This window comes from Trichosurus vulpecula, chromosome 2 (genome assembly GCF_011100635.1).
Source record: "Trichosurus vulpecula isolate mTriVul1 chromosome 2, mTriVul1.pri, whole genome shotgun sequence".
Taxonomy (NCBI): domain Eukaryota; kingdom Metazoa; phylum Chordata; class Mammalia; order Diprotodontia; family Phalangeridae; genus Trichosurus; species Trichosurus vulpecula.
Window position 1 is genome coordinate 336412848 of NC_050574.1, and position 15130 is coordinate 336427977.

The 15130-nt window shown below is 42.5% G+C and overlaps 1 protein-coding gene across 1 annotated transcript in view; it reads left to right on the forward strand.

The window, feature by feature from the left end:
- Positions 1-7563: 7563 nt before the first annotated feature.
- SLC15A2 (solute carrier family 15 member 2) overlaps positions 7564-15130 on the forward strand; it is a 53473-nt gene continuing 45906 nt past the window's right edge. The window contains exons 1-2 of the mRNA XM_036744826.1: positions 7564-7710; positions 12701-12788. Of these exons, the coding sequence (XP_036600721.1) occupies positions 7573-7710; positions 12701-12788 (226 nt within the window). The 5' untranslated portion in view covers positions 7564-7572. The remainder of the gene's footprint in view (positions 7711-12700; positions 12789-15130) is intronic.

A 15130-nucleotide genomic window follows, 5' to 3' on the forward strand; every position in this document is an offset into this window, starting at 1 on the left:
GCTAAATTACATTTCATTTATGAGCATCAACCTTCCAAGTTCCATGCCCTCAGGAACAATGCTCCTGAGACTCCTCAAGCTTCTATTTGAACTTCTTCTGCAACCACCTTCACCTATAGCTTGTTCCTTCAGGGCAAGGAGTCACAGTCCTTCCAAAATCATCAATTAACATTTATTAAGCACCTCTTGTGTACTAGGCTCTGTGCTACTTGTTGCGGATTCAAATACAAATAAAATAAAAACAGACCTTACCCTCAAGGATTTTATACCATTTAATGAGGGAAGAAGGTGGGGGGCATGAAGAACAGTTCCAAAGAAACCCAAAAGCTGCATAACTGGTGGAAATGGGAAGAAATATTCTGCTGAGCCCACCACCCTGTCCGTGGGTACTGATGAGATGTGAGTACCAAGCAGATTGAGTCTTGAAATGAAAGATAATGAGATTTCCCAGTGAAAGCCGGATAGATGTGAGGCTTTCTGACCACCCTGGAGTTCCCCAAACTCTATCCCAAGTTTGCTCTCCTTTTCCAGTGCAATGGCTCCTTTATCACTAGGAGCTGGAGCCTCTGGGTCAAAGACCATAGGATGAGTTCATGGATGGAGTCTTTCACCACCACCCCCCTGCCCCACCCCCATCCCTTTCAGGAGAGATCTCTTGATGGCAGGGCCTGCTGCTCTGCATTGCATTGTTTCTGAAAGGAAGGGTTTTCTTTTTGATAAACAGTTGCATCATTTTGCAAATGACTGCCCATATCAGGTGTCTCTTTCTAGCAGCTGAGTGACCTGGCCCAGTTTATGAAGTACAGTCCTCCTGGTGAGTACCCTCCAGCACTCACCAAGCTAATCCCTCTATTTAAGCATAAGCTTATGGCTGGTCCCACCCAAAAGACTCCCCCAATCCAATCACGAGGGAACCAGGCAGTATTGCTCCACACCTTCCTCCTCCATATTGGTATAGCTGTGTCCCAGCTATGTGTAGTCAAGGCCTCTCAGACTTGGTGGGTGCCTGGGACCACTCAAGTCTCCAATTCCTTATTATTGGCACATTTCCAGATAGAGGGAATGGGGACCACAATGAGAGAGGCTCAAGGCCACTGTGTTCTTGTTGTGTTACACAAAGTAGTTCATCCCCAAATTGAACCTGAGAGTCACGCTTACAGCCCTCCCTGGCCATGTCATTCTATGCAATTATGTGGACCATGCCAGTGCTAGTGCACTCCCTCCACAGTCTGTCATGTAACCACCCCCTGCCCCTAGTCATATCAATGATGTAATCCAACATTTTAATGATCTGGCTTTCACTTTTCCTTCTCTGTCTACTGAAGGAGAGACCTCCCTTTTTGTGATTTTCACGATCTTTAGTTCATAAATTCCAATCAAGAGGTAAACTAGTGACATTCATTTTTATCTGGAAGATGCTTCTTTCATCTGTTCTCTTTATCTCTTTCAACTGATTTTCCATTTTCTAATTTGTCTTCAGGGACTTAGGTCCTAGAAGTGACAGGTGAGAACATGAATGGATAATGAAGATGGGATCATTCAGGTGAAGAAAGTCGAAGGTAGAATCCCAGAGTTGCTAAAAGCCTTCAGGCAATCTCTCTTCCATCTGTTTGACTATAGGCTACCTCTCATCTTTCTAATCCTCCTCTCTCCCTACAAATAAAAGCCTCTACTTTTACCAAGTATAGTTATTCAAAACAGATCACACATTGGCTATGTCTTGGAAATATGCAATATGAATTCAAATAATGAGATCACTTCAGGGGATCCATTATTTGCTTTAACTGGGACCTACTTGTGGAGAATTCAGTGAAGCATGGCCCATCTTTCCTGAAGCACTAGTTCTTACAATAGTGGTCCAAGATAGGCTATCACCAATCTGGACTGTGGGGGCCCTGAGGCAGAAGTTTCTCCTGGACTGCTAGGCAATTAGTTAGCTTTTGTGGGGAAATGCAAAAGAAAGTGTAAGCCCGGTGGCCTGAGGGCAGGATTGATTTTCCTTTCCCCCCAGGGCTTCCTGAGTTAGGGAAGGGTAGGAGAAGGAACTCTATGTTTTGAGTTGTGGGAGTTTTGCATTGAGACATATCTCCAATACAAGGAGATCAAGAGAATTAGTAGGGCCAGGGAATTTGCTCAGCCCAAAATGGTATTTTGTGTCCATGTCCAATGGGACTTAGAATGGCAGCAATGGTGGCTCACCAAACATTCAGTCAGGTAGTAATAATCCTTAAAGTAACAAATGAAGTTGTGAATTACCTTAGAAACTCTGCCCTAATCTTTATCAAACACAAAATCTTGGTGAAGACCTGATGGGGAAAGGGGTTGAAAGGAGGGGCACTCTCTAGAGCTTATCTAAATAATATAGGATGGGCAGAAATGCTTAATTCATATGGAAATGACAACTGGGAGTCATTTCATCTATATATGAGGACATGAAGGCAATGCCAATATATTCTCAAGCTTGGTCTTCATAACCTCTTCCCTTCCTACATTTCCAGTCATCTGGAAACCACCTTGAATCTTCCTTCCTTGAAACTCCTTGAATCTTCCCATTTGATTTGGCATTGTTCTGAGGCAATAATCCCCTCACTTTCACCATAGCCCCAGGTTCAATTCCAGGTCAGGGAACCAAAATGTTGAAGTTTAGGGGTGCTGGGACCCCAAAATAGCACAGATCTCACCCAAATGAATTCAACCCAAGCTTTCTTTCAGTCAAAGACAAGGTTTATCAGAATACCAATAGATGGTGGGCATGATTCTAAAATTCCACCATATTGGCCAGACTCTTAAGGAATCTCAGCATTTGAATTGCTAATGCAAGTAGGCCAGATTGAATCTGAGCCCCTTAGTGGAGGCTGAGATGGATTTTATATACAAAAAGACTGTGGGAGGGATCTAAGGTTGGCCAAGTAGTCTGGGGTGATTGGAGGAGGAGTCTGGGGAAGATCTTGATGAGAATGGCCAGTAGTCTGGGGTGACTAGAGGTCAGAGGCTAGGAACCAAGAGAATGGGATTTTGATAGGATCAAGGGTGGGAAGGAGCAGGAGGCACTCCAGAGGTAACAGACAATGAATGCCTAGGCTAGGTTAAGGGTAACAGAGAATTGGGCTTATCGATAATGAAAGGCCAGTTGAGGGGATGATAGCCTCAGCTGAAGGCCAGATCAAGTGGGAAGATTCGAGTAGAGTTCAAGGGCATTTCCAGAGCTTGCATGGGTCAGTGGTATCTCTCCTTTGGAAGGAGAAGTAGCAAAATGAAGAAAAATGTCTCTTCAGTTCCCTAGTAGATGGGACCAGGCCTGGAGCAGTGACCCTGGCTAACTTGGCTAATCATTTCTAACTATTCCTTTGCTCACACCAATAGACTTAAGTCAAACTAAGTTAGAAAGAACAAGAATTCTGGGAGGAATGATCTCTAATCATTAATACTTTAGTCTGAAAACAAGTTGGACTCTTGTAACTGGAGTTCTCCTTTCCCTTGGGAACTGGGGTAAGGAATTTCGAAAGAGGAAGAGGTAATAATATTAGCTGACTTTTATATGATACATTATGACTTTACTATATAATCTTATAGTGTCTCCTCTGGATTACCCCCCCTCCCCAGCCCCGCAGGGAAGACAACCCCAACTCAATTTATGCTTTCAAATTGAGTTCCTAAAGGGCACAGGTACCCTAGCTTAAAGGTATTCTTTAAATCTGCACTCCCAAAACTAGAGCTCATGAGCCCCTCAGCAATTTGCTGAAATGGCATCATTAGAATCAGAATATTCACCTTATTAAAATTTTTTTACTCTGAATTTAACAAACACCTCCCAAAAAGAGAGAACATTTCTGTACAGAAAACAGAACAGAAAAAGAGGATTATATTCGTCTGTTACATTTAGCTTGCTTTAGGAAAAAAGTTATTAATTCAATGTTACTGTCAAAGCTTAACCTGTCTGTATTTCCCTCTGAACTTCTTTCTGTTCCTTTCTATACCTTAAGAAGGCTTCAATGACCTTCCTTTATTTCTTTTATCTTTTTAAAAATAATATAGTTATTACTGTATGAACTGTTGGTTCTGTTTACTTCATTCTACATGAGTTCATACAATTCTTCCCAGGTTTCTCTGAAATCATCCCTTTCGGTATTTCTTATGGAGCAATAATATTTTATTATATTCACATACCAGTTATATACCACATTTTTTTCATCCATTCCCCATTTTACAAATACCCCCTTAAGTTTATACAACAAAAAGAGCTGCTATAAGTATTTCTGTATGGGGTGGGAAGAGTCTTCTTCCCCTTTCCTTGATCTCTTTGGGGAATATCTCTTATTAACCTGAGGTGTAGTCTTCCACATAAACAGAGTATGAGCAAGGAGTGGGCATACAGAGGTTGTCTGTAAAGAAGCATTCATATAAAGAAAGCATGCAGGGGCAGCTAGGTGGTGCAGTGAGTAGAGGATCAGCCCTGGAGTCAGGAGGACCTGAGTTCAAATCCGACCTCAGGCATTTGACATACTAGCTGTGTGACCTTGGGCAAGTCACTTAACCCCAATTGCCCTGCCTTCTTTCCTAAAAAGAAAGAAAGAAAGTATGCAAAGGAACAAGAGGAACAAGAAGCATTCAAGCTTCTGGTGCTGCCTGACCACATGCACATACAAAGCTCCCATTAATCTTGGGTCTTTCATGCTTCCAGTCACTGCTTCAGTGAAATCCTCAGGCAGGGCAGGTACACTATTCTGTTTTAGAACAGATAGCCTCAGCCTAGGACAGCAGATGACTCCCAGGCTTTGCTCCCTCACAATCCAGGCCCAGGGGCTTCCTTCTTATTCTCAGCCCAAGAAGATGCCAAACCCTTTTGAACAATGACAGGGTCATGCCCTAAGATTATTGCCCTTGGGTTTAGCCTTTTTTAAAAAAAAACCTTTTCCTGGTATGGGGTTAGGTGTCCTAGATCAGAGCCCTCACCATAGCCGATGGTAACTAACCAACATGCTTCCTAAATTTGCATCTCGGCAGATCAGGCAGTGAGCATATTCTCAATAACCACAAAACAGTTCTGGTTCTTAATTATGCCATTTTTACTTCCAAGTATCTCCTGCTCTCATATATAAATGAAGGGGGGGAAACAAACATTTATTATTGTTCAGTCATTTTCAGTCAAACCCAACTCTTCATGAACTCCATTTGGGGTTTTTTTGGCAAAGATACTGAATTGATTTGCCATTTCCTTCCCCAGCTCATTTGACAGATGAGGAAACTGAGGCAAACAGGGTTAAGTGTCTTGCCCAGGGTCACACAGCTAGTAAGTATCGGAGGTCAGATTTGAACTCAGGAAGATCAGGCTTCCTGACTCCAGGCCTGGCTCTCTATCCACTGTGCCACCTAGCTGCCCATAAAATAGTTGTAGCTTTGTTGTTATTCAGTTATTCAGCCATGTCCTACCATGGGACCATGCTGACCATGGGGTTTTCTTGGCAAAGATAATTGAGTAGTTTGACATTTCCTTCTCCAGTGGATTAAGGTAAATAAAGGTTAAATGACTAGTGCAGGGGCACACTGCTAGTAAATGTCTGAGGCCACATCCACCGACCCTAAACTGCCTGAACACTTATTGAGCATTTACTATGTGCCAGGCACTATGCTAAGTTCTCACAACAACCCAGGACAGGGGCAGCTAGGTGGCGCAGTGAGTAGAGCACTGGCCCTGGAGTCAGGAGAACCTGAGTTCAAATCTGACCTCAGACACTTGACACATGTACTAGCTGTGTGACCTTGCGCAAGTCACTTACCCCAGTTGCCCTGCCCAAAAAAATAAACACACAACAACCCAGGAGGTAAGTACTACCATTATCCCCATTTTACATATGGGGAAACTGAGGCAGGCAAAGGTTAAGTGACTTGTCCAGTGTCATATAGCTAGGCAGTGTATGAGGTTGGTTTTGAACTAAAGTTTTCCTGACTCCAGGCCTAGTGCTCTATCTGCTGTGCTGCCTAGCCCTAAGTCATTGAATGGGTGTTGCCTCAGACAGACTGAGGCCTAGGAAAGACCTTAATTTAGAAACGCTAAAGTCACCCACTGCTAGGCCAGTCCTCTGACTTTTGTCTTGCCAAGGAACTTCAAGGACTCTGGAAGAGAAAGGGGAACTCTGCCTCACTTAAATCCAGTTCGTAAGAAAGTCAAGACATCAGCCTGTGATGTCATTGGTCCTCTTGGGGAATGAAAGCCCAACAACAACAACAACAGCCTAGAGGCCTACGCTGATGTTTAAAGGAAGAGGTATTAAGGCAATTTACACTACATAGAGCTCCATGAATTCCTGGCTTTTGGATAAGCAAAAGCTGTCCCTTAAGGTCTAGAAAGGGAAAAGTCAGAAAGGAACTTTGCCATGCCCCCACAGGTCACTCTTTAGGTCTGGACTTCACAGAACGTCACATCGGCCTTGCAGCTGGCTCCTTAGTAGTGTCCTTGAGGCCTGTCCCTCTCTTCCAATGGCTCCTCTCAGAACCTCTTCAAGGAGGGTACCCAGGCCAGCCGCCTCTCACTTCTCCATCATGCCCCCACCCCTCCCCTTGCTGGGGGGAAGAGTGGGGGCGGAGGGGAGGGTTTCTTTTTAGCTTCTTACATTAGGATGTAAGCTCCTTGAAGTCAGGAATTATCTTTCTTTTTTGCTTACATGTGTATTCTCAGCACCTAGCTCAGTGCCTGGCACACAGTAAGAACTTAATAAATACTAGTTAACGGACAGACTGAGTGGAACCCTTAACGTATATACACACCTCGTAGAGAGATCAAAGGAGGAGATTTGTTAGAGAGGGCAATGAGTCTCAGATGTCTCTAATTAGATGAAGAGTGTCAACTTTTCATTTTATCTACCCCATCTTTCCCAGATCCACCTAGGAGGGTGGGGAAGGAAGCACCAATTCCCAACTTCAGTGCCTTCTGGCCTTTCTTGCATCATTCCTTCCATCCTTCTCTCCCTTCCTCCCTATTTTCACAGGTACCCCCTAAATCCAAGTAAGTACTCATGACTTTATGGTGGGATCACTGCAGCTGCAAATTAATAGATTTATTGCCTAAGTCAAATTGAAGCAACAAATACTTTGAGTACCTAATATGATCAAAACTGCCAAGATAGTCTTCCTCAAAGGCATTTTTTTAAAATCATTCCTCTGGTAATTCATCACATTTCCCCCTCATTTTTGTTTGTGATACTCTTCTTACCAGTGTCCCATCCCACAACAAAACCCCAAACGGAAAGAAATAAAATGTAGCTATTACTAACCACGCTGGTCAGTTGTTATCAGAATAAAGTGTGATAATGATGAACATGTTTCCAAAAATAGATTTAAGATGCTGTTTCAGAGTTGTTTCCAAGTCCCTCCCCTTACTCACCTTGCATTTCACTGAACCAATCAGTTTAGTCTCCAGACAATTAATTCCCAGCTCTGTCCCATAAGCCAGGGAACAGCTACTGCTGACACCCACAGGGTTAAATCCTGAAACCACTTCCCAGTTCCCACCCCCCTCCTGGTCCCTCTTCTCAAAAAAAGCTGGATACTGTCCCAGCCGCTTACTGCAGCCACATGCCTGAGGAGAGAGCTATTGAGGAGTTAGACATGAATACCTTCCCTCCAAACGAGTCCAAGGAAACCCTCTTTGCACTCGTCTCCCCAGAAGAGGAACTTCCCCAGCCCTCAAGCCCTCCAAAGAAAACAACTTGGGTGAGTCTCTACTCTAGGCTTGTACTGCGTCTCATCGGGGATACCTCACTCTTCTGTCCTCTCCTCTTGGTTCTTTCTGCCTCCCCCAGTTCCAATATGGGTTGTATAGGAGCAAAGAAATCAATTTTGTCTGGGAGTAGAATCAACACTTCAGAACCCTTTCTTTAAATGGGGCGAGGCATGCTCATTGTGCTTCATCTTAGATTCAAGGTTTCACTCTACACTTTAGAAGAATTTACTAAGGGAAAAGAATAACGCGTTTGGGGAGGCTTGCCTGCATGCTTGTCTACCGATCTAGGAGTGAGAGGGTTCAGCTCACATTCCCTCTGTGTGTAGAACTTTATCCTTGCCGAGGGATAAAGTCGGGGAAGAGTCAGAAGATATAATCTCTGTCATTGGGAAGTAGCGTGTCTGATGAAAGAGACCAGATGTAGCCACAACAACACTTTGAACTTGTATACCAATTTGTACTTTTGGAAACTTTTAATCTTTTAATCCTCATTATCTTCCTTCATTTTGATAACAAGCTGACAAGTGTCATTTCAGTCATGGCAGACTCTTCCTGACCCCATTTGGGGTTTTCTTGGCAAAGATCCTGGAGTGGTTTGCCATTTCCTTCTTCAGCTCATTTTACAGATGAGGAAACCGAGGCAAATAGGGTTAGGTGACTTGCCCAGAGACACTTAGCTAGTGAGTGTCGGAGGCCACATTTGAACTCAGAAGATGAGTCTTCCTGACTCTAGGCAAGGCACTGCCCACTTAGCTGTCCACAATCTGATGCACAGGACCTCTATTTTTTTCCTCTTTTTGCAAATGAGAAAACTGAAGCCTAGAAAAATTAAACAACTTAATTCAGCCAACAAACACTAAGCCTCTACCTTATGCTCTTGGAAAGTGATAAAAATATAATTTCTTGACTAGTATTAAGTTCTCTTAGTACCAGTGCTGTCACTCACAACACTGTGCTTCTAGTACAAATTGCTATTGTAAATTAAAAATAGGACCAGAGGCAAATAGGCAATGCTCTGTTTGGCATTCAAAGCCCTTCATATCCTTGCCCCCACCTACCTTTCCATTCTTCTTACACCTTATTCCCCACCATGTACTCTTTGATCCAGTGACACTGGCCTCTTGGCTGTTCTACAAACCAGACACTCCATATCTCAGCTCCTGGCATTTTCCCTGACTGTTCCCTATGCCTAAAACTCTCTTTGTCCTTCACTCTGACTACTGACTTCCCTGGATTCCTTTAAGTCCTAACTAAAATCCCACCAGTGTCTTCGCTCTGTTAATTATTTTCTATTTATCCTGCATTTAGCTTGCTTTGTAAATTTGTCTGCACTTTGTCTCCCCTATCCAGTCCAAAGCTCTTTGAGGGGACTGTCTTTTGCCTCTTTTGTATCCCCAGTGGTTAGCACAGTACCTGGTACATAGTAGGCACTTAATAAATGTTTATTGATTGATTGACTCACTGATATGTCTGATTACCTCAGGGAGAGAGGTAGTCTCTCTCAGAGGTGGTTTTCTCTCCCCTGGCTCCAATCAGGTAGGTTAGGACAATGGGCAAAATTTGGGATAAAATGTTCATTTTTTCAGCAATGCATCAGCCTAGATGTACTGCATACTGTGAAATGATTCTTCTAACATTCAAGGCAGTAGAAGTCCAACTGGAGTTGTAAAATCTTTTCTTGGTGACTTGGAGGAAAAGTGAACATTTAATTTTGTGGTATGTCAGTTTTTTCATGTTCCAAGTTATTCAGTCATTTCAGTCATGTCTTATTTTTTGTGACCCCATTTGGGATCTTCTTGGCAAAGATACTGAAGTGGTTTGCCATTTCTTTCTCCAGCTCATTTTACGTATGAGGAAACTGAGGCAAACATGGTGAAGTGATTTACCCAAGTTCACACAGCTAGGAAGTGTCTGAGGCCAGATTTGAACTCAAGTTCTCCTGACTTCAGGAGCATCTAGGTGGCACAGTGCATAGAATGTTTTCATGTTCTGAGTTAAAGGGGTCTTAACTAAATCTCTGCTCAACAGAGGGTACAGCCCGGTACACTAAAATTAAACTGACCTCTAAGAGTGTTTTCTGTCTTTTTTAGTGGACGCTGTCTCTAACTACAGCATCCCTCAAGCTGGAGAGTCACTATGTTTGCAAGAATTCCCCTACAAGGATGAATAGGTTATCCCTGAATAGCCTGTAGCCCACTACTACAACTCTAGGATAATAGAGACCAGGTTTAATCGAGAAAGCTTCTTATTAAGTAATTCTCTGTCACTCATGCTCCCACCTAAGTAGTAGAATTCAGTTCCTGTCTAGATCTTTTTGAGAGGAAAAGAGAGAATGAATCCCTTAATGAAGCTAGGCTAATACTATGCTAACAAAACACTGAGTGTAGGATGGGTTTAATTTAACCTGGTCAAACAAAAACAAATGACTAGAGTCTAAACCCACCAGCAATCAAAACCCAGACATAGTCTTTCCAGCTTTAGTGTTCTCCTTCCCCACTCTGACCCATAATGGAATAAGACATTAGAGTTGAAACAAAAGATGTCATTACTGGGGGTCATGGGGACCCCTGACAGCTTTTCAAATAGAGATTAGGCAGAGTCTCTACCTGTAGTTGTCCCTCAAATTGAATCCTAAACTATTGTGTCTATAAATGCCCGATATAATGATTGGACCTAACTCATGTCAGTCATTCAATAAGCATTTATGAAGTGCCTGTCATACACCAGGTACTCTGCTAAGCTCAGGGGGTACAAAGGAAGGTAAAAAGAAAATAAAACAGTCCTTGCTCTCATGGAGCTCACAGTCTAATGGGGAAGACAACATATAAACAGCTATGTACAAGTAACTGAATTGGAAATAACCTCAGAGACAAGGCTTTAAGGTCAAGGAAGACTCCTAGTCTAGAACTTTAGCTGAGACTTGAAGAAAGTCAGTGACAATATGTGAAGTCCAGAGATGAGTGTTTTATGCAAGGAACAGGGAGGTTAATGTCACAGGATCCTGGAATACACGGGGTTGGGGCAGCGGAGAGGGAGTAAGGCATAAGAAGACTGGAACAGTAGGAAAGAGCCAGATTGTGAAAGGCCTTAAAAGTGGAGGCATTTATATCCGAGCCTAAAAGTGATAGGTAGGGAACCACAGGAGTTTAAGGGTGACATTGTCAGATCTGTCCTTTTTGGAAGGTTCATTTGACAGTTGAATGGAGGGTGGAATAGATTTGGGAGAGACTTGAGGGAGGGAGACCAACCATCAGATTACTGCAGTAACTTGGGCAGGAGGAGTTGGGGACTTGCACCAGGGTGACAGCAGTATCAAAGAAGAGGCCATGTGCATGAGACATTATGAAGGTAGAAACTGATGAATATGGAATATGAGAGTGAAGAGTTGTGAATGTCACATAGGTTGGAAGCCTGGATGACTGGGAGCATGTTGGTACCCTCAATAGGAAAGTTAGGAAGACAGGAGGTTTTTTGGTGGTGCAGGGGATAGATAAGTTCAGTTTTGGACATGTTGAGTTTAAGATATCTGTAAGACATCGAGTTCAAGATATCCAGTAGACAGTTGGAGATGTGAGACTGGAAGTCAGCAGAGAGACTAAGGCTAGACAGACAGATCTGAGAATCATCAATATTGAAATGATAATTAAATCTATGGTAGCTAGTCAAATTACTGAGCAAATTAATATAGGGAGAAGGGAAGAGGACCAAGACAACCTTGGATTGAAGATGCAGCCAAGGAAACTGAGGAGTGGTCAGACAGGAGGAGAACCAGGAGACAGTAGTGTCAAGAAAATGAAATAAGAGATAAAGGATGAAGATCAAGATACAGTCACTAGATTTGGAGATCCTTTGTATTCTATTAGTTTAGGTTGAGGGTTGGAATAAAATGAGGTACTTTGAGTCATTCAACAGTTAAAAAGGAGGTTTTGTTTAGCCATAGCATAGGAAGGGTATTCAACAAGGGTACTACTACAGTTAGCTTGTGTAGATGCAGGCCCCTTTGTCTCTAGGCAAAAGGTATGGTAACTTGTAAGGCTTTGGACTTCTGCCAAGACTGAAGGGATCCAACTTCAGCTGAATGGATCTTTTTATGCCCTTGGGTAACCAGGAAGTCTGTCAATATGGACCGAGGCTACCAGGAAACTCTATCAGGTGAGGTACAGATTGAACCCTACTCCCTTGGGTGAGGGTTTTGTCACCATTCAGGGGAAAACTAGCCTGTTCCATGTGGCAGAGGGAGTGGAAACCCTCATAGATAAATGTCCTAGCACAAGCATCTTCTGATCGTACCTATGACATTGGGGGAAGAAGGGTAGGATCTTGGGACTGCTGTGGAAGATCCTGGAGGTTTGGGCAGAGTGAGATTTTGTGCATTTTGATGCTTATATATAATGTCCATAATAATGTACAAAATAACTCAGACACAGTCATTATTCCTGAATTGCTACCTCAAGCAAGTTTATCCTGAAGAGTGAAAACCATGGCTGTCATCTCACTAATCATTCAATCAGTAAACATTTATTAAGTGTCTACTATGTACCAGGTTATGCTAAGCGCTGGGGGTAACAAAAGAGACAAAAGATAGTTCCCTGCTCTTGAGGAGGGAAGTTCCGTGGCACAATAGATAGAGTGCTGTGCCTGGAGTCATGAATTCAAATCTGGCCTCAGACAATTTCTAGCTTTGTGACTCTGGGTAAGTCACTTAACCCTGTTTGCCTCAGTTCCCTCATCTGTAAAATGAGCTGGAGAAGGAAATGGTAAACCACCCCTCTATCTTTGCCAAGAAAACCCCAAATTGGGTCACAGAGCTTCAGACACAACTGAAAAACGACTAAACAACCACCCCTCAAGGAGCTCACGATCCCTTGTGGGGATGGGAAAGTGTATTTTCTCACTATAATGCTAACGTTGTGGGTTCAGATATTTCAAACGTATTTGCACTACACCCTTACCTCAATTTACTACTGTTTTGTTCCATAGAAAATCTGTGGCTCTAATTACCCACTGAGCATTGCCTTCATCGTGGTGAATGAGTTCTGTGAAAGATTCTCCTACTATGGCATGAAAGGTACTTTTTGAATTCCCAAATCCCCTTCCCACCTACCTTACTCTTCCATTTCCTTGTACTTCCCGAACTCCCCCCCCCCCCCCCTGCCCCAGTCAGATAATCCCCCTTCCTCTCTTGGCACAAGACAAGCCTTCTTTTCTGCCCTAGGCTTTCCATAAAGCCTTCTTAGAATTTCTCCTGTTTGAAGAGTTACTTTGTAGTTCATACCAATTAAAAGTAGAAGCCCCGGCCCTGAATGAAGAAATCTTACTGCAAGCTGACAAAACTAAAGATGAGAATGGAAAACTTCTCCCACCCTTAATTTTATCTAAAAGCTTCTGCTACTCTCACCCATAAGCTATGGGATCCCTGCCCTGACCCTATGTCAGCTGAGAAATACCAACTATGATAACAACAACTCACAGTTCTCTAGCATTTTGAGGTTTATAAACCTCTTTCCCCACAACAGCCCTGTGAGCTAGGCACTTTACAGATGGAGATATTAATGATTAGAGAGGCTTGCCCAGGACCCCACAGCTGAAAAAACTGCTTTTAGACCCAATGGCCTATGGTGAGTTCACCATATTTTCATTGTGGCCCTGAATGTTCACATGAAGCCAGGTGTGAAGTCCCTGCCCAGCAGAGGCTTCAGCTTTGTATTATTAGTACGAGAAGTACAAGTGTTAGTACTAGTACTACCAACACACTGGCCAGAGAAGGTAGGAGTATTACTGAATTTTGAGACATGCTTATGAATTTTGCTTTGTCTCCTGCTCGCTGTGGTCCTATGATTCCTTACTGTGACCTGATTCCATTGTCCAGCTATCAGTCTTCTCACAAACCATCTCCCTCCCATAGACTGCAGTGAACACAGAATTACTTAGACAATCTCCAAAGGGTTGATCTAAAAGGAGGCAAGGATGAATTCTCCATATACTTCCCCCAAGGAGTCTGAATTTTCCGGGCTGGGACTAATCTTTTTTTTTTCAGTCAATAAACACTTATTAACCTGCTATTATGTGCCAGGCAACAGGTTACTCAAATTTGCAACATTATTCCATCCTTTCCTATCTTACTTTGCTTTATCAAATATCCCTTCCCTCTTTTGTATCTTCAATGTCTCCATGTGGGACTAAATTTGAGACAAAAGTTTATTTCCCCAACCAAGGCCAAGACAGGGCCTTTTTTTAATGTACTAGGTATGGTTACAAAAATCCCTCCCTCCTCTACCCTAACCTTGGGTTATTTTGAGCCTTCACATGTAGATTTTAACTTATCAAAAATAAATACCTACAGACCACAGAGAGTACAACTTTACTTTCTGGCAATAAAAATATGTGAATTACAGTATCTGTAAGGACTAACTTTGATAGACTTGACTCCTTTCATCAATACAAGGTTCAAAGACAGCTCCAAAAGACTCATGATGGAAAAAGCTATGTACATCCAGAGAAAGAATTAGGGAGTCTGAATGCAGATTGAGGCAAACTATTTGCTCTTTTTTTGCCTTCTTTTTTGGTTTCGTTTCTCCTTTCTCATGATTCATTCCATTGGTTACAATTCTTCTTTACAACTGGACTACTATGTAAAAGTTCAATGTGAAGGTATATGTAGAAGCTACATTCGATTACATGTCGTCTTGGGGGGGAAAGGGGAAGGAGAGGGAGGGAGAGAAAATTTGGAACCCCAAAACTTGTGGAAATAAATGTTGTAAATTAAAAATAAAAAATAAATTTATTTTAAAAATATGTGAATTTATATAATCACATTTAAAAATATACCTTATTATATACCTCCATGTATTTTACCCCAAGGGATACCTACCTTGTCTACCCCTAGTCTCAGCTTTGCCTCTAGCTCCTTGTTCTGAGTCTTATTTTTTGCCTAGAGCTTTTAAAATTCAATCATTTTAAAGTTAGAATTTTTAAAAAAATTTAAAAAGGCACTTCCTCTAGTCCCTGAACTAGCCATGAAAATCAGAGCAAAGGTACATCAAAGTACATGTCCTAGCAATCCCTCCCTTTGGTTCCTTCTCCAAATCCTTTGCAAATCCTTGGTGGCCTCCAAATCTAGGAAGTTAAACTGTAAACAGGTATTCACTACTGTGGGATGCCCTGGGAGCAAAGGCTCTGTTGGCATCCTAAGTATTAGTCTACTGTATCTCATGACCCATTCCAACCTCCCAGAGACTGGGAGATTAATTTATCAAATCAGCTTCTCATCTGTATGTAGATTATTAATTTTTTGTATTATCTTTAGCAAATTTTAATCCTAGACTGGCTGCCTCTCCACCACTTCTAGGTGCTTAAGGTAGGTAGATTAATTTTAATGGAGCAAAATTGGCAAAGGAAATATGTCACAAA